Source organism: Leptopilina heterotoma, unplaced genomic scaffold (genome assembly GCF_015476425.1).
Source record: "Leptopilina heterotoma isolate Lh14 unplaced genomic scaffold, ASM1547642v1 Lhet_234, whole genome shotgun sequence".
NCBI lineage: Eukaryota > Metazoa > Arthropoda > Insecta > Hymenoptera > Figitidae > Leptopilina > Leptopilina heterotoma.
Genome location: NW_025110951.1, coordinates 165,754 through 186,950, shown reverse-complemented (window position 1 = coordinate 186,950; position 21,197 = coordinate 165,754). Strand labels below are relative to the sequence as shown.

The window sequence follows — 21,197 nt, the reverse complement described above, 5'->3', positions numbered from 1 at the left end:
CAGAGGTATAATATTGTATTAACATTTAAATTTTTTTGTTTTTAATTAATGCAAAAATTAAGATCCGATTTTCGTTCTTCTTTTATGAAAATATTCGCAAAGGCAACTGTCTATTTTATTTTGATAATCAACAAGTTAATAACTAAAAAATAAATTTAATAATTATGCAGATTTTACACTTCCGACTGCAAAAAAAAAATAATGAAATAATAATAAAATAGTAATAATAAGTAAAAACGGATAATTATTTAAATAATTAGTATACAATCGAAATAAAAAATAAACAATTTTGATAAGGATACACTATAAATTTTCGTAATTTTTTATAAATAAATTAAGTAATGAGTATTCGCTAATTACATATCTGAGTTTATAATAAATATAATCTCGTCCATAAATTATTTATATTATTAAAATTATTTTCGACAAAAAAATCGAAAATCCTCTTCAAAGGAATTAATTTAAATCCACAATTTATAGATTTTCATATGTATAATTGCGGGAATTAAATATTTTAAACTCTATTGTTTACAATATTCAAAAAAAAAAAAAATTATTTTATTAAAAAAAGATTGTAAAGTAAAATTCTAAATTTTATAATGAAAATATTAAAAAGAAAATATTTTCATACAATTTACGTCCAATGATCGAAGGCAGTGATAAAAACCCTGAAAAATGTTAATATACATTCGATCAATGGTCGATGTTTTGAAGGAAGAAAAATTATTAATCGCAAAATGCAAAAAAAAAACAAAAAGAAGATATTCTCATCTCCCTATATTATTACAATAAATTCCATTCGCTTTTTTTTCTTTCTTTCTATTCATGTCATTGAATTTTAATTAAAAATAAAAATTATTAATTACCTACGCTTTCTTTCTCTCTCTCGATTCATGAAAACTTATTATCTAAATTCGTTTTGTAAACGAGAAGTTTGACGACGCTGTCAAAAATTTTTTTTTATATCTATTATTTATATATTTATATATGTATATTACAACTGAATGTGCAAAAAATAACTATTATCGTCTAATACTTTTTTTTTATTACATTTTTCTTTATACTTAAACTCCGTAATTTATTTTTACTAATAATAATGTTTCTTTGAGGCGAAAATTTATACACAAAAACGTACATTATTTTCTTCTCTGATCTAAAATTCGATTTTTGTTTCTATTTTCTTTATTTATTTATTTAAATTGAATCCCTAAGATCGCCGCTAAAAGTCACACTTTATCTTTCTCTCTCTCGTTTTTTTTTGTTTTGTTTAAATAAATTCGATGGGTCGCAAATGCTGATCAACTGATGAATCTCTCATTCTTGTTAATTCCATGCACCATTCTGTCTTCTGAAAAATAATTATTATTTAAAATTGGAAGGAATTTTATTTTTTTCGAATTTTATTATAATTAAAAATTAAAATTAATAATTAATTAATACTTTAATTAATTAATTAATTAAACAATTGCATGAGTAATTAAATAACTAATTGTATAATTAATTAAATAACTAATGCCAAAAGTAATTAATTAATTATTATTTAATTAACTAAATAGTTAATAATTAATTAATACTTTAATTAATTAATTAATACTTTAATTAATTAATTAATTACAAAAATTGCATAAGTAATTAAATAATTAATTGTATAATTAATTAAATAACTAATGGCAAAAACAATTAATGAATTATTTATTTAATTAACTAAATAATTAATTGCAAAATTAAAGTGTAGGAAATTAAACAATAGAAATTTTTGTCGTCACTTTAAAATCTATTTGTCATAATAATTTACCTAAAGCGAAATTAAATTAAAAACATCAAATGAAAAAAGTACTTTTAAAAAATTAAAAGTATGGAGATAAATATTTTTTTAAAAACTTGCAGTGTAGTTGAAACATTTTTAATAGTACATTTTTTGTCGACGTGGGAAAATTGACACTTTTTTTCGCGCAAATGAAATTGGAACTGTTTATATATTTATTTTTTTTTTAAATTTTATCGCGTTAAAAGAGAGCAATCCAACAAGTTTTTTTTTCTTCTTTTTTTTAAAATATGCTTGCGGTGTGCGAGTTTACCTAATAATAAAGAAATCTCAACTCTTTTAAATTATGAACTACTACTTGAATTAAATTTAAGAGATGGAGACTTGATGAGATTAGTTGAGTTTTGCGGTTGACCCCTTTAACGAGCAACCCGTTGTACACGCAAAGAAAGTGGATTGCCTACGGCCAGGAAATTCTAATGTAGTAGTTAATTTTTTTTCTATGTAATCTCAACATCTGCCGTTGTAGTAATTTCTATTTTTTTAAATTTATTTTTATTAAATGGATTATAATGATGTGATAATAATTTGTGATTTGAATACAAAAATAAATTTAATTTTTATTAAATAATTAATAGTATAACAGGATTTTCAGTAAAATAGGAAAAATTTTATCCAAAGTAATAAACAATATTAAATTATTGAAAATCTTAAATAGTCTACGAATTTTTTTTTCTCTAATTAAAAAAAATCTATAAGTTGAGTTACAGTTACAATTTTTTGAAATAATCAATTATTTTGTCACTTATTTTTGTATTTGAATCATTCAATTTTCGTACAATTTTTTGATAAGAATTGATTTAAAAAAAAATTTCAGTTACAATTTTAAAAAATAATTGAATTTTTGCGAAGAATTTCATGGAAATTTTTCAAAATAATTCAATTCTTTCGAAAAATTTTATTAAAATTGTATAGAAAATAATTTAATTCTTACGAAAAATTTTCTTAAAATTTTTAAAAAATAATTGGATTTTTTTTCAAGACTTTTATAAAAGATTTAAAAAATAATTGAATTCTTTTGATGAAAATAATTTAATTTTTGCGAAGAAATTTAGAATGTTATTAACATTTTTTTTTTTTTGAATAATTGAATTTAATGGAAATTTTTATTAAAATTTTTGAAAATAATTTAATTTCAGCGAGAATTTTTCATTAAATGAAAGTAATTGAATTCTTGACGTCAATTTTATTAAAATTGTATTGAAAAATTGCAGTTGTAATTTTTAGAAATAATTTATTATTATTTTTCTTTTTATTATTATTAATTATAGTGCATAATTATTGGTTTCATTCCACATAAATAAAAATAAATTGAAATTTTATGTTTACCTATAAGTTTTAATTAAATGAAAATGAACGTATTGATTTACTTTGCATCGGATGAAAATTAATAGCGACCATTGTGTATCGTCTATTGGTTTGTGATCCACATTGTTTAATTATCTCGCTATTGTTCACTGTGCAGACGTGCTTATATCAGTCTATATATGATTAATTAGGTTCCTGTAATTGTTTTTTAAATTCCAACTTGTTATAATTATGTCACAATTATTTTATATCAAGCATATTTAAAAATAGCTTCGTAAAAAAACTATTGAAATTTTAAATGCCAGAAAATAAAAATATTCGTTGAGAAATAAAAAAAAAATAAAGTAAAAAATAAACTTTAAAATAGAAGTAAAATAGTAGAAACAGAAAAAAATAGTAATGTAAACAACGGCATTTCTTGAGATTCAAGTAATTTAATTATTTGCGATTTTTTTTTCTTTGGGTTATTTTTTTATTTGCAGGAAAATAAGTTCAATTGTACATTAGCATTTATAATATATCTTGGAAATAAAATTTGCACGTAAATCAAATTTTTAAAATATTGTCGTTTCGTTTTTTTTTTGGTGCAATTCCGGAATATAAAGTTTTTCAAGTACCATCTTGAAAAGAAAGTTTAACTAATTCCAAAAGTTGTACACTTTGCTGAAACTAAATCGGAGCCACACGAGCAATTTATCTCCGACTTCGAATGATATATATTCCGTCTGCGCGCATATTTTTTGATAATCGATAAATTGGCTTGATAAATTTTTGTTCGTTTTTAAATAGAACAAAACTTATTAAAAACAAAAAGATCAAAAATATTTTACGAAACTTCTAATAATAAATAATTTATAGTAATGAATTCCATACGACATTAAATATATTAATATTTATCAAGATTTTATCATATCTATAAATAATTCAATAATAATAATATTAAGTAAATAACATTTTTGTTATAAATATTAAAATAAAGATATAGAAAAAATTAATAAATTAATTATTTAATTAATTAAAAAATTTAATAATTTATTTATTATGGCGAGTAGGCAAAATGAAAAAAAAAATGAATACTTACGGAGAAGTGTATTTCTTGAGCACAAAGAATAATTTTATGCGTTTGTTGACATCGGTGGTGATAGGCCATACATTATTATTTATAATTGGAAATTAATAAAAAAAGGAGACAAAAAAAAGAAAAGAAAAAAATTGAATAAAAATTGCGGCAATTTAGAAGCCCTTGATAACGCCGTAGGCCTCGAGAGTAGACATCACGAGGTAGAACAGCCATAAGGAAAACAGAAACATGGAAGTGATAATTCTCGGTACCATTGGTCCACCCAATTCACCACCGATGGCTTTCGATCTTCTCAGCATCAGAACCACTATCACTAGACAGGCTTCCGAGCAGAACAATGTCACGGAAAAGGCCAAACTGCAAACAAACGATAATTATTACATTTTTTAATTGTAATTTTCTTTTATTTTTTTTATTTTATTTCTCAAATTTCATTTTATAAAATTTTAAATTGATTTTCACTCTTATTAAACAATTTTATGAAAATTTATAAATTAAAATTAACCTCTTACATCAGGGTTATAACGGGTCAGGGAAATCAGGAAAAAGTCAGGGATTTTTATTAAAATTACTGAAAAAATTTAATTTAAAAAAAATACCCCTATAAAATTTGCGAAAAACCGAATTTCTTAAAATTTAACATTTTTTCTTCTAGTAGATGGCATTTAGATTCATTACTTTTGTGCTTTTGAAAAATACTTTACTCATTCAATATTCCTAACTCTTTGGTAAAAAATCCAAAATTATTAAAAATTTGGAAAAATTCAAAAAACCGAATTTCTTAAAATTCAACATTTTTTCTTCTCTTTTATGGCATTTAGCTTCATTATTTTTGTGCTTTTGGTAAATACTTTACTTAATTAATAGTCTCGACTCTTTGGTAAAAAATCCAAAATTATCGAAAATTCGAAAAAATTCAAAAAACCGAATTTCTTAAAATTCAACATTTTTTCTTCTCTTTTATGGCATTTAGCTTCATTATTTTTGTGCTTTTGGTAAATACTTTACTTAATTAATAGTCTCGACTCTTTGGTAAAAAATCCAAAATTATCGAAAATTCGAAAAAATTCAAAAAACCGAATTTCTTAAAATTCAACATTTTTTCTTCTCTTTTATGGCATTTAGCTTCATTATTTTTGTGCTTTTGGTAAATACTTTACTTAATTAATAGTCTCGACTCTTTGGTAAAAAATCCAAAATTATCGAAAATTCGAAAAAATTCAAAAAACCGAATTTCTTAAAATTCAACATTTTTTCTTCTCTTTTATAGGATTTAGCTTAATTATTTTTGTGCTTTTGGAAAATACTTTACTTAATTAATAGTCTCAACTCTTTGGTAAAAAATCCAAAATTATCGAAAATTCGAAAAAATTCAAAAAACAGAATTTCTTAAAATTCAACACTTTTTCTTCTCTTTTATGGCATTTAGCTTCATTATTTTTGTGCTTTTGGAAAATACTTTACTTAATTAATAGTCTCGACTCTTTGGTAAAAAATCCAAAATTATCGAAAATTCGAAAAAATTCAAAAAACCGAATTTCTTAAAATTCAACATTTTTTCTTCTCTTTTATGGCATTTAGCTTCAGTATTTTTGTGCTTTTGGAAAATAGTTTACTTAATTAATAGTCTCGACTCTTTGGTAAAAAATCCAAAATTATCGAAAATTCGAAAAAATTCAAAAAACCGAATTTCTTAAAATTCAACATTTTTTCTTCTCTTTTATGGCATTTAGCTTCATTATTTTTGTGCTTTTGGTAAATACTTTACTTAATTAATAGTCTCGACTCTTTGGTAAAAAATCCAAAATTATCGAAAATTCGAAAAAATTCAAAAAACCGAATTTCTTAAAATTCAACATTTTTTCTTCTCTTTTATGGCATTTAGCTTCATTATTTTTGTGCTTTTGGTAAATACTTTACTTAATTAATAGTCTCGACTCTTTGGTAAAAAATCCAAAATTATCGAAAATTCGAAAAAATTCAAAAAACCGAATTTCTTAAAATTCAACATTTTTTCTTCTCTTTTATAGGATTTAGCTTAATTATTTTTGTGCTTTTGGAAAATACTTTACTTAATTAATAGTCTCAACTCTTTGGTAAAAAATCCAAAATTATCGAAAATTCGAAAAAATTCAAAAAACAGAATTTCTTAAAATTCAACACTTTTTCTTCTCTTTTATGGCATTTAGCTTCATTATTTTTGTGCTTTTGGAAAATACTTTACTTAATTAATAGTCTCGACTCTTTGGTAAAAAATCCAAAATTATCGAAAATTCGAAAAAATTCAAAAAACCGAATTTCTTAAAATTCAACATTTTTTCTTCTCTTTTATGGCATTTAGCTTCATTATTTTTGTGCTTTTGGTAAATACTTTACTTAATTAATAGTCTCGACTCTTTGGTAAAAAATCCAAAATTATCGAAAATTCGAAAAAATTCAAAAAACCGAATTTCTTAAAATTCAACATTTTTTCTTCTCTTTTATGGCATTTAGCTTCATTATTTTTGTGCTTTTGGTAAATACTTTACTTAATTAATAGTCTCGACTCTTTGGTAAAAAATCCAAAATTATCGAAAATTCGAAAAAATTCAAAAAACCGAATTTCTTAAAATTCAACATTTTTTCTTCTCTTTTATAGGATTTAGCTTAATTATTTTTGTGCTTTTGGAAAATACTTTACTTAATTAATAGTCTCAACTCTTTGGTAAAAAATCCAAAATTATCGAAAATTCGAAAAAATTCAAAAAACAGAATTTCTTAAAATTCAACACTTTTTCTTCTCTTTTATGGCATTTAGCTTCATTATTTTTGTGCTTTTGGAAAATACTTTACTTAATTAATAGTCTCGACTCTTTGGTAAAAAATCCAAAATTATCGAAAATTCGAAAAAATTCAAAAAACCGAATTTCTTAAAATTCAACATTTTTTCTTCTCTTTTATGGCATTTAGCTTCAGTATTTTTGTGCTTTTGGAAAATAGTTTACTTAATTAATAGTCTCGACTCTTTGGTAAAAAATCCAAAATTATCGAAAATTCGAAAAAATTCAAAAAACAGATTTTCATAAAATTCAACATTTTTTCCTCTCTTTTATGGGATTTAGCTTTATTATTTTTGTGCTTTTGAAAAATACTTTACTTAATTAATAGTCTTGACTCTTTGGTAAAAAATCCAAAATTATCGAAAATTCGAAAAAATTCAAAAAACCGAATTTCTTAAAATTCAACATTTTTTCTTCTCTTTTATGGCATTTAGCTTCATTATTTTGGTGCTTTTGGAAAATAGTTTACTTAATTAATAGTCTCAACTCTTTGGTAAAAAATCCAAAATTATCGAAAATTCGAAAAAATTCAAAAAACCGAATTTCTTAAAATTCAACATTTTTTCTTCTCTTTTATGGCATTTAGCTTCATTATTTTTGTGCTTTTGGAAAATAGTTTACTTAATTAATAGTCTCGACTCTTTGGTAAAAAATCCAAAATTATCGAAAATTCGAAAAAATTCAAAAAACCGAATTTCTTAAAATTCAACATTTTTTCTTCTCTTTTATAGGATTTAGCTTAATTATTTTTGTGCTTTTGGAAAATACTTTACTTAATTAATAGTCTCAACTCTTTGGTAAAAAATCCAAAATTATCGAAAATTCGAAAAAATTCAAAAAACAGAATTTCTTAAAATTCAACACTTTTTCTTCTCTTTTATGGCATTTAGCTTCATTATTTTTGTGCTTTTGGTAAATACTTTACTTAATTAATAGTCTCGACTCTTTGGTAAAAAATCCAAAATTATCGAAAATTCGAAAAAATTCAAAAAACCGAATTTCTTAAAATTCAACATTTTTTCTTCTCTTTTATGGCATTAAGCTTCATTATTTTTGTGCTTTTGGTAAATACTTTACTTAATTAATAGTCTCGACTCTTTGGTAAAAAATCCAAAATTATCGAAAATTCGAAAAAATTCAAAAAACCGAATTTCTTAAAATTCAACATTTTTTCTTCTCTTTTATAGGATTTAGCTTAATTATTTTTGTGCTTTTGGAAAATACTTTACTTAATTAATAGTCTCAACTCTTTGGTAAAAAATCCAAAATTATCGAAAATTCGAAAAAATTCAAAAAACAGAATTTCTTAAAATTCAACACTTTTTCTTCTCTTTTATGGCATTTAGCTTCATTATTTTTGTGCTTTTGGAAAATACTTTACTTAATTAATAGTCTCGACTCTTTGGTAAAAAATCCAAAATTATCGAAAATTCGAAAAAATTCAAAAAACCGAATTTCTTAAAATTCAACATTTTTTCTTCTCTTTTATGGCATTTAGCTTCAGTATTTTTGTGCTTTTGGAAAATAGTTTACTTAATTAATAGTCTCGACTCTTTGGTAAAAAATCCAAAATTATCGAAAATTCGAAAAAATTCAAAAAACAGATTTTCATAAAATTCAACATTTTTTCCTCTCTTTTATGGGATTTAGCTTTATTATTTTTGTGCTTTTGAAAAATACTTTACTTAATTAATAGTCTTGACTCTTTGGTAAAAAATCCAAAATTATCGAAAATTCGAAAAAATTCAAAAAACCGAATTTCTTAAAATTCAACATTTTTTCTTCTCTTTTATGGCATTTAGCTTCATTATTTTGGTGCTTTTGGAAAATAGTTTACTTAATTAATAGTCTCGACTCTTTGGTAAAAAATCCAAAATTATCGAAAATTCGAAAAAATTCAAAAAACCGAATTTCTTAAAATTCAACATTTTTTCTTCTCTTTTATGGCATTTAGCTTCATTATTTTTGTGCTTTTGGAAAATAGTTTACTTAATTAATAGTCTCGACTCTTTGGTAAAAAATCCAAAATTATCGAAAATTCGAAAAAATTCAAAAAACCGAATTTCTTAAAATTCAACATTTTTTCTTCTCTTTTATAGGATTTAGCTTAATTATTTTTGTGCTTTTGGAAAATACTTTACTTAATTAATAGTCTCAACTCTTTGGTAAAAAATCCAAAATTATCGAAAATTCGAAAAAATTCAAAAAACAGAATTTCTTAAAATTCAACACTTTTTCTTCTCTTTTATGGCATTTAGCTTCATTATTTTTGTGCTTTTGGAAAATACTTTACTTAATTAATAGTCTCGACTCTTTGGTAAAAAATCCAAAATTATCGAAAATTCGAAAAAATTCAAAAAACCGAATTTCTTAAAATTCAACATTTTTTCTTCTCTTTTATGGCATTTAGCTTCAGTATTTTTGTGCTTTTGGAAAATACTTTACTTAATTAATAGTCTCGACTCTTTGGTAAAAAATCCAAAATTATCGAAAACTATCAAAAATTCAAAAAACCGAATTTCTTAAAATTCATCATTTTTTCTTCTCTTTTATGGCATTTAGCTTCATTATTTTTGTGCTTTTGGAAAATACTTTACTTAATTAATAGTCTCAACTCTTTGGTAAAAAATCCAAAATTATCGAAAATTCGAAAAAATTCAAAAAACCGAATTTCTTAAAATTAAACATTTTTTCTTCTCTTTTATGGCATTTAGCTTCATTATTTTTGTGCTTTTGGAAAATAGTTTACTTAATTAATAGTCTCGACTCTTTGGTAAAAAATCCAAAATTATCGAAAATTCGAAAAAATTCAAAAAACCGAATTTCTCAAAATTTAACATTTTTTCTTCTCTTTTATGGCATTTAGCTTCATTATTTTTGTGCTTTTGGAAAATAGTTTACTTAATTAATAGTCTCGACTCTTTGGTAAAAAATCCAAAATTATCGAAAATTCGAAAAAATTCAAAAAACAGATTTTCATAAAATTCAACATTTTTTTCTCTCTTTTATGGGATTTAGCTTTATTATTTTTGTGCTTTTGAAAAATACTTTACTTAATTAATAGTCTCGACTCTTTGGTAAAAAATCCAAAATTATCGAAAACTATCAAAAATTCAAAAAACCGAATTTCTTAAAATTTATCATTTTTTCTTCTCTTTTATGGCATTTAGCTTCATTATTTTTGTGCTTTTGGAAAATAGTTTACTTAATTAATAGTCTCAACTCTTTGGTAAAAAATCCAAAATTATCGAAAATTCGAAAAAATTCAAAAAACCGAATTTCTTAAAATTCAACATTTTTTCTTCTCTTTTATGGCATTTAGCTTCAATATTTTTGGGCTCTTCAAAAACACTTTACTCAATTTTTTGGCTTCACTCTTTATTAAAAAAACTACCCCTATAATATTTTCGAAAAATCTAAATTTTGTATTCTTTTATTTGGCGTTTTGCTTTATTATTTTTAGGCTCTTTTTCTGCACATGTAAAGTCAGAATTAAGCAGTAGATGAGTGTATAAATAAATAAATACTAGGTGTTGAAGAATTTTTAAGGCAATTTTAAATAAATTTGATACTTTTAAAGTCAAAATTTCGGTTTGTTGCACTTTTTCTCCAAATTGTAAAATCTACAAAATGTAATATATATATATATATATATATATATATATATTTTCTCTCCGTGTAAGGAGACGTTTAATAAGTGAAAATAAATAGTAAAAAGTCATTTGTAATAGTTTGAGTATGTAATTTGAATTTTTTTTTCGCAAATTTTATTAAGACTAATATTAAACGACTGGTGGAGTGATATTAAAAGAGAAAAATTATGGGTGAATGGGACAAACGATATATATAAGCCAGAAAAGTAGAGAGAAAAAATCGTGTTACAGGTGCAATGTTCCTGTTTAAGGGCTTTTCCCTCGACTTTGATGTATAGCGGGTTGCCGACATTAATGGATCGTGAATAGTATACTAATCATGGGTCAAATTAGGAAAAAAAGAAAGAGAAAAAAAAATAGAGAGAGAGAGAGAGAGAGAAAGTCTTATATCGTAATATTGCGAGGCGGTTGTCGACATTAATGGATCGTAAATTTAAACGAGTGTGATACAGTAATGTAGGATAAAAAAAAGTCCTTTTTACTGCTACCTACGTTTTCTACTATAATAGCGCGAGAGTAGGGTGCTTTTTTTCTCTCCCCTATCGTCGATGTACTTATATTGATAGTTGCGCTCACTTTATGTACACAAGGAGCCAATTCTCTTTTATTCCAATACTAAAAGGCCTCTTTCGTCCCCTATTTTAATGTATTTTATACTTTTCTATTTTCATTCGCAGAATAAAATGGTTGTTAATTTTATTACCATCAATAGATATATAAAGTAAATATATAAATAAATGTATATTTAATATGAAAATAATTGAATACTTGAAAAGAATATTAAAAAAAATTTTTCTAAGTAATTCAATCTCAAAGAATTTTATTATATTAGTAAAAATAATTTAATTCTTGCAAAGAATTTTATTATTAGAAAAAGTAATTTAATTCTTGCGAAGAATTTTATAAAAACCTTTTCTTATTACTATAAAAATTATTATAAAAATTATAGAAAAAATTCTCAATTTCTCTCGATATTATTTCTGGATAAAATAAAAATTTATTATATAGAGGATTTTTGTTCATCTTTTGTTCATAATATCAAAGTTCACTTTTTTATATTATATATAAAGAAGATAGAAAAGTATTTATGTAAAAAGATCGTTAGGGGGGTGGATTTAAAATCGATTTTTATCTGTATATCGAAAATGTATCCTTAAATACATGTACTCTCCGGCACAAAAGAAGATAGAAAAGTAAAGATTATTGGATTACATTCTTCTGTGACCTCACATAACCCAACCCCTAGACCCCCTCTGTTCTATAATATTGTTCAAGCTTTTTTTTTATCTTTTTAAAGAAAAAAAAATCGTTTCTAGCATTTTCTATTCAACATACAGTCGCATTGACTTTATCCTCAAAGCTTACAAATTGGCATTTTTATTGCTTCTGTAGGAAAAAGGTTAAATTCACTGAAACATATTTATTAAAAAAAATATATATTTTCTCTATTTATTATTTTATTCTTTTTACTAGCAAAAAATATATATAATAAAATATTATTCATGGTCTTTTTGCCTGTTAATTTCTAAATAAATATAAAAAATAAATTATATATTTAAATTAGCTAATAGTTAAAGAAAACATTTTTGAAAATAATTGAATTCCTCGACAAATGTAATTAATTTAAATAATTTTATTGGAAAATATTTAAAATTTAAATTTAAATAATTATTAACATTTTATTTATTTATTTATTTTTTTGAAATCTTATTTTTCACCTCTTTTGTCGACTACATAATAAATTTCATTGTTAAGTGAAACGAAAGGTAGGAATTTTTCGATATAAGAGATAATGCATTTTATCGAGATGTTTCACTTTAGTGGGGAAAATATGGGGAAAGAATTTTTTTTTATGGTGAAATAGTTGTTGTGATGTTATGATGAGTTATAAAAAATTTATGATACATTTCATCCCCTTATAAATCGACCCTTTTATGTGAATTCCACCCCCTTAAGACAAGTTTTTTCAACTTCTTTCTTAATGGACTTGAAAGAAAACGGAATATTGAAAGGGAGAGAGAGAATAAAAGGGGGAAGTCGTTCATATCACTAAAGAGGTTAACTTGTTATCAGAAGCATTTTCTCCATTTAGTGCGGAGAGATTTCTTTTTTTCACATCTCAATTCAATATTTTGCTTCTATCTGCATTTTTCCTTTTATTTAATTATTTCAAAAAAAAGTTTTTTTTTTAATTTCTGTCCTATTTTCGTAAAATTTATTCTATTTCGGTTATTTTTGATACTACATTTCGGTTAGCTTTTGATTTCTTCTATTTACGAACGGAATTTATTTAAGAAAAAAATAATTTAGAGTTTGTTGAGAAAAAAAAAATTCGTTTTCGAGAGGAATCGAACTCTGGTCGTTGGTATTACGAGTCGGGCAGCTAAGCCACTGGGCTATTTTTCAATTTTTTTTTTTTACTGACAAAAAATGAACTTACTTTCCGGTTTCGACCTTGAATGGTTGCCCGTGGAAGGCATGGTAAATAGCAGCTATGCTCCATGCGACGCCAATTCCCAGGAAGACGTTCACCGCGTTACTTCCGGTCACGTTGCCGACACTTGCGTCCGCGTATTTGTCCTGGCAAGCAGCCGCTTTGCTCGCAAACGTGTCTGAAATTAGAAATTTTATTTTACTTTTTTTTTTTTGAAAAACAAAAACCGAAAATTTATGATCTAAAGTATTTAAGTATTTTTTATCTGAAAAAATTTTTTTATTAATAAATAATAATGTAGCACCAGTAGAAACTATATTTTTTAAACAATACAATTGACTTTTTTTAAAATATTTTTTAAATTCAAACTTTGGACTGAAAAATGAATAATAAAAATCGAACTAAAAATAATATAATAAATAATATTAGAGGCAATGATAAATAATAATAATAATAATAATAATAGTATAATATTTTTTTTAAATACTTCAAAAATTGAATAAATAAATAAATAATAGTTGTAATAAATTATTTTTAATAATTATTTTGATTTATTTTATAAAAAAAATTATAAAAGAAAACAAACAATAATAGTTATAAATAAACAAAAAAAGGAAAGTTTAATAACATTAATTTTCGTTGTTATTAAAATTTCTTTCTTTTGTTTATTTATAACTATTATCGTTTGTATTCTTTTATTATTAATTTGAATATTCTAATTTTGTATTAAAAAATACAAATACAAAAATATTCTAATTGTAATTTAGATAATGTTAATATTCTTGAAAAAAATGATTTTTTTTATTTTTAATTATTTAGGAACTGATATTGATGAACATTATAATATTTTGTTTTTATTATATTTATTTTTTCAATGTTTATTGCAATATAAATATGTTTCTAAAACGAAAGTTGCAAAACCGTTTGGAAAAGATGAAATGACTTTGGAGACTTTTTTTATGTTAAAAAAAAAAGAAAAGAAAAAACAGAAGTTACAATAAAGATAAAAGTATAATAAGAAACAAAGTTTCCGATACTTCTATATAGAGACAAATAGAAGAAAACTCGAAACTTTTCTAGATTTCTGATTTTCTTTTGTGACAAAAAAAAATTTGATATAAAAAAATTTTTGTTTTTATTTTTTCTTGATAACGAAAAATAAATAAAAATACAATTGGTTTTTCAAAAAAAAAGCAGTTGATAAAAGTAATTTTTGTAAAATTTCTATTATAGAAAAGTAGATTTTTATAAAATATAAATTTTTAAATTTATCTGTGTATTTAGAATAAATAAAAGTAAATAAATTTAAAGAATAGAATAAATAGTAAATATTATAGTGAAAAAATAAATTTATTTGATGCAAATAATCGATTACTTGTCTATTGTCAAATAAATATTTACTTAGACAATTTTAGTTTCAAATACAATTTATTTGATTTAAGTAAAATTATATTTGATTCAAGTAAATATTTATTTGATTCGAGTAAATATTTGTTTGATTCAAGTTAATATTTATTTCTGATAATAGACAAGTTGTCGGTTATTTAAATCAAATTTTCTCATTAAAATAAAAGTTATTATTATGATTATTATTATTAATATTATTATTATTATTATTATTATTTTAATATTTCAAATTTATTATTTTATTATTATGGTTTTTATTATTATTATCATTATTATTATCATACTGAAAAAAATTTTATGAGTCAATTGAATAGTAATTGCTTCAAATACTGAAATCATTGATTCAAATATAATTTATTTGATTTAAGTAAATATTTATTTCGTTCAAGTAAATATTTATTTGACTCGAGTAAATACATTCTTTGATTCAAGTAAATTTTTTTTTTATAATAGACTTAAATCAAATTAATTTCTCTTTAAAATAAAAGTTTTTTTTATATTATGTATTATTATTTTAATATTTCAAATATTTACGAAATTATTCTGAGACAAAACTTATTTGTAATTTTAATTTTCCAAATTTATTATTATTATTATACTGAACAGAATTTATTTGAGTCTATTAAATAGTAATTGCTTCAAATACTGAAATCTTTGGTTCAAACACCATTTAATTGATTTGAATAAAAATTATTTGATTCAAGTAAATATTTATTTGATAAGACAATTAAACGATTATTTTGGATAAAAAAAATTTTTTTCAGTGTATTATTATTATTATTATTATTATTATTATTATTATTATTATTATTATTATTATTATTATTATTATTATTATTATTATTATTATTATTGTTATTAGGGATTTTTATTACTAATTTACTAATATTATTTATAATAGAAAAATAATATCGTAAAAAGTAGTAAAGAAAAATTTGTTATTAATTAATTTTTGGCGAAATTTTGTCTAATTTATACAAATTTCGAGAAAAAAGTAGGTAATTTATTTTAAAAATATAAAATCAGGTAAAAAATCACATAAAGAAAGAAAAGCGTAGTAAAAAACAAAAAGACATAAAACTTTGAAAAATTTATTTTTCCATTTTTAAAATAGAAATTACTTTCGAAAAAGTCGAAAATGAAGAAAATTTGCGTCTGCGCGGTGAAGTAAAACGGGTTGCCTACGCCCTATGATACACAAGTTTCCCAGGGTTTTGGCTTGACTTTCTCTCTCTCACCCTCCCTATATATACTTCGCCATCCAATGCAATGGAGAAATGTACCAGATGAGAGAGAGAGTCACACAAGCAATTTCTGATTTACCGTTTACAACCACGAATTCCACAATTTGTTCGTTATGTATAGCCTTGGGAATTTCATTAAGTACATGTTCAGATTTCGTGGTAATGAAAAGGAAGGGCTCTGTGTAAAGTGACTAACTTGAAAAGGAGTATAAGGAAGGGGTGGGGGGAAATTAAAGTCTGTCCTACTGGAATTGAATTCCCTAATTACATTTGCATTATATTGCTGTACAGACTTTGTATAACACCACGATGTAAGAATAGAAGATTAAATTTTAATGCATTTGCAAGTAAGGTGTTCTTTTTTGAGAGAAAGAGAGAGAGAGAGAGAAAGGTGGGAAGGACGAGCGTAACGGGAGACACACGGTCGTATAGATATAGTCATTCAACAGGGGTGCTTGGCCCCTTGTAAAAGAGCTTTCCGTTCAACATTTGCATTTAAGGATCCAACGAAAATAGTGTTATGGTCACTTTATGAATTTTTTTTCTCCTCTTTTTTTTAAATACCAATTTCTCTTTTTCTAATTTTTATTTCCTAGTATTTTTTATTTTTTACTTTACTTCACTTTACTTTAATAAAATTAAAATTTTATTAAAACTAAAACTAATAAATATTAAAAATAAATTAACAATTTCTTAGCACCTGGTGGTATTGTATTATATTATAATTCATGTAGTTCATTTGTTTAATTTCGTTTGTGAGAGAATTTTCATGCCGTCTAGGCGGCGATTTAAAGAACTAAATTGGCGCTAAATTCAAAAAAGAAATAATACAAATATTCATTTTATTTAAATTTTTTTTATTAATACTTTCATTTATTATTAAATTTATTTTATTAAAATTAAAAATAAAGTTAAGAAATAAATAAAAAAATTAAATTAACTATTAAATTATTAAATATTTATTATTTTTTATATTGTAAGATAATTAAAAATTTGAACTGTGTCACCATTTAAATGTCAATTTACAAAGCAGGAGAGTCGGCTCCTGTTTGATTGCAATCAGTCTTGCGCGGCAGTTTTTCCAAAAGTGTCATTATCGATGCTTTTGTTTTAAAATTCCTTGAATAATAAGCAATATACTTAGTGAAGTTGAACTTTAGAAGTCAGGGTGGAGGAGGAAAAAGAGAAAGTGAGAGAAAGAGTGAGAGAGAATTTGTCCCTTTTGTGATAGCAATCTGTTATACACGGAAGTAGCAAAAAAAAATTTCTTTTTTCTAAATTTAGAAACATTATGCGCCTGTTCAATGGCAACAGTTACTTTTTTCCCCCGTATGCACGACATTGTCTCCCTTCCTTTCTTCATGGAAAACTATTATCTTTAATGTTTCCGCTTTAATGCATGGTGGGTCGACAATACCACAGGCGCTGCTGAATTATCCTCGCAAAAAAAGAATTTAAAAATTTGTTTTTACTCTGATTTTTACACATAAATTTCTATATTCAATTAATCGGTACTTTTTTTTTTAAAATGGGTTAAAATTTAAATCAAGTAAATAAAAGGAAATTTTTGTTTAAATTGAATTGAAATTAGTAATTAGTTTATTTATTAAAATTAATTAAAAATAATTAAATTTATAATAATGAAGTAACAAATTAAATGTTATAAATAAATTGACAGTGTAAAATACAAAATGAAGAGTGGGAGAGAATTTATAATTTAAAAATTGGCGTAAAATTTAAGAGAGAGGGGAGGGGGAATAAATAATGTCTGGGTTTTTGGCGCTAAAATAATTTAGTTTAACGATGCCGTCTAGGTAACAAACGGTAAATTCTCTCAAATATTTACATCACGCACCTAAATGTAGAGCAATATAGAAGCCACCAACTGGCACTTTCCTAGTTCAGTGCCATGTAGATATTTTGATACCCCTTCTCTCTCTCTCTCTTTTTCTCTCTTTCTCTCACTCTCCTCACCGTACATCCCCCTTTTCTATCACGTCTGCCAACTCTGGGATTTTCTTATCAGTCATTCTACGCCAGTTGAGTCACATATCGTATAAAAAGGGTGCAAGAAGGTTTTCCATTTTTCTTTCTTTTTTTTTCTTTATATACATGTATATAAATCATAAATATTATCTTTCCTCTCATTTTTCACTAAATTTTCCTTTTCTATTTTTATTTATTTCTTATTTTTTTAATAGAAAATTTCAGAATATGGGAAATTAAGAATATTTTTTTTTTTATTAATTTGACAGTATTTTTAATTATTTATTTACAAGAATAAACGTACGAGTCGATTTTGGAAGAATTTTTTTATTGAAAATATTCTAAAAAAATTGTTACGAAACAAGTTTAAGATCGATTGTGGTTATAATATTAAGAAAAACATGCTAAAGATATATAGGAAAATTAGGTGTGTGGCGTAGGTCAGTGGTTAGCGTACTGGTCTACAGTGCGTTGGGTCCCGAGTTCGAATCCCGCGAGGGTCAATAAAATTTTGTTAATATTTAATTACTAACGGAAATATTACAATATTTCTGCAATTCTCAAGTATTTAAAATGTAAAAACTGACGAAATTAAAGACTCAAAAAATAAATTAAATATCTAAGGAATGTAAAAAATAATTGAATTAAATAATTATAAAGAATGTAAGAAATAATTAAATTAAATAATTGTAAAGAATATAAAAGATTAAATCAAACAATAATAAAGAATGTAAAAGATAATTAAATAAAATAATAATAAAAAATGCGAACAATAATAAAATTAAAAGAATAAAAAATATTTAAAAAACATAATAAAGCGAAAAGTGTAAGCAATAATGTAAATGAAACAAAAAATGTAAAAAGAATAGTAAAAATAAAAGCGTTACGTATTTTTTGAACGGCCCCTGTGTTAAAAAGTGAAAATAGAACGAAAATTGCAAAAAAATAAAAAAAATTACAAAGAAGGTAATAAAGCAAAAGAAAAATTTAAAAAAAACTAAAATTGCAAATAATAGGTATAAAAAACTATAAACAAGTTAAAAAAATTAAATTAAAAAAAAAGAATTAACAAGTAAGAAAAGTAAATCAATGGTTAAAATATTTTAAAGATTTCGGGAGTTAAAAAAATTTAAAAAGTTAAATAGGAGTTAAAAAAGTAAATTCTAAATTAAATTTCTAAAAATAGAGTAGATTATTTAGAATAAAGAATAATTTGATTGATTGAAATATATGAATGAGAAAATAATAGAGACAATTTATTGTATTTTGTGATTAAAATGCTGCAGTTTAAATAAATATTTACTATTTCAATGGGCGAATTTTAACAAGAAAAAATCTATTTATAAACATTGAAGCGTGAAAATGTTAATAGCCAAGTTTACAAACTGACGCCAATTTCATTTCAATTTCAGCCTTTTCAAATAATTTTCAAATAAAATACATATATATATACAGTGCCGCCTGATGGCGTACATTGTTTTCTCCTCTTGTCTAACACAATTGCCAATTATTTGGTTTAATTTTAACCGCAGAAATTCCTGTAATTTATTCAGAGAAACAGTGACAAAGTTGTGAAAGCATCGAGAGAGACGGGAGATGATAACAATTAAAAAGTTCAATTTTGTTTTTTTGTGTTATTGATTTGTTTTCTTCTAAAACAATAGTATGTCTTTAGAGAGGATTATTATTTTTATTTATTAGAGAGACGGAATTTTTGAATTCAGCACAAATTTGGTTTTTTCTGTTTTGAATTTCGCGTCAATATTATGAATATTTATTATTGATGTGGTTTTTTTCTCTTTTGAATGTCGCTCCAATATTATGAATATTTATTTATTTATTAGGATTTTTTTTATTTTAAATTTCGCGCCAATATTATGAATATTAAAATATTCATTAGGTTTTTTCTAATTTTGAATTTCGCGCCAAAAAATTCATTAAATTGCCGCCTAGATGGCATGAAAGTTCTCTCACAAGCGGTGTTTTTATGCCGTCTAGACGATAAATTGGCGCGAAATTCAAAAAAGACAATTCGAAACAAAAATTTAAATAAAAATACTTTAATATCAATTATTTATTATTAATTAATATCTTTAATCAAAAAATTCTGTAACTTTTCAATTGTTATTTTTTATATTTTTATTGTAAAATTTTTTTTTTAATATATTTTATTATTTTTATTTTTTCTTTTACATTTTGTTCTATAAGAAAAAAATTTATGAAAATACAAATAAAATAAAATATTTTATATAAATTTAATATTAATATTTATGATAACAAATTTTTAATTGAATCTACAAATAAATCGTTATAAATAAAATTTAATAGTTTGACGATTACTGAACTTTTCTCTGAGTGAGAAATCAAAGAAAATTTTTATTAGAGAACAATGGGAAAATGATAGATTTTTTTTTCTTTTCTTTAGTTAAATTAAAAATTCGTTTCTCTCTGTTCTTAACGATTCTTTTTTCTTTGCCTATTTACCGGTCTTTGTCCGATTTTACAAATATACATAAAAGACCAGATGAGAAAATGAGGGGAAAAGTTTTGTGGAAACTTCCTCTCGTTGTTCATCAGGCATCCTTTGTCCTATCGAAACTTTTTCGTCTGAAGAGAGTCCATAACGATCATTTAAAACTACAAAGTGCCATCTAGTAGCTTTTATATAAAAAAAAGTTTTCTTTTATCGTATTAAGTTGTAAAAAATTTATTTTTTCGTTTTTGTTTTATTTTCTTTGAAAAGTTATCCAAAAAGTCTCATTTAGTGGATTTTGTTTAAATTTTATTAATATTTTCGTTACCTTACTTTGGAGAATTAAAAAAAGTTTTTTCTTTAATGGAAAAAAATTAAATAATAATAATTATTAATATTAATAATTAATATTAATAAAAATTAACATTAGGTAATAAATTAAAAACTTTTATTAAAATTTTTTTTATTAATAAAAACTTTTATTTGTTAATTTAATTGTTTATTTATTTTTTATTTTTTTATTTACAGAAAACAAATTTCAATATATTTTTCACTCTTATTGTCCGGTTTTTTCAAAATTGGAAGGAGAGAAATTAATCATTTTTTTTTATTATTATTTTTTTTTTTTTTTTTTGAGTGTGTATTAATGACATTTGGAAAATGCACTGATGAACGATTGGAGGGAAAAAGAATAAAAAAAAAGTGAGGAAGACATTTTTTAAAATGTCATCAGGATCCTTGATCTAAAAATGATTTATGAAAACGGTTATAAAGTGACTACAGTTGGTTTATTTTTTGATAACAGAGGATATGACAAAAATAAACGCGAATTGAGTTGACCTACATTTTTCGTGGGAATAAAATTCACAGATCTTTTTTTCTTTTCTTTTAATTTTTCCTTGTCATACGTGTTTTGTATATGACAAACGGTTGACAATGCAAAGAAGTGAAGTCAAAGGGAAATATG

The 21,197-nt window shown here is 23.5% G+C and overlaps 1 protein-coding gene across 1 annotated transcript in view; it reads right to left on the bottom strand.

Annotated features, from left to right (window-relative positions):
* Positions 1-224: 224 nt before the first annotated feature.
* Positions 225-21,197, bottom strand: part of LOC122502549 (sodium/calcium exchanger 2-like) — a 94,639-nt gene continuing 73,666 nt past the window's right edge. Inside the window, exons 5-7 of the mRNA XM_043612664.1 lie at positions 13,127-13,298; positions 4,215-4,571; positions 225-1,348 (exon numbers count right to left, since the gene is read on the bottom strand). Of these exons, the coding sequence (XP_043468599.1) occupies positions 4,367-4,571; positions 13,127-13,298 (377 nt within the window). The 3' untranslated portion in view covers positions 225-1,348; positions 4,215-4,366. The remainder of the gene's footprint in view (positions 1,349-4,214; positions 4,572-13,126; positions 13,299-21,197) is intronic.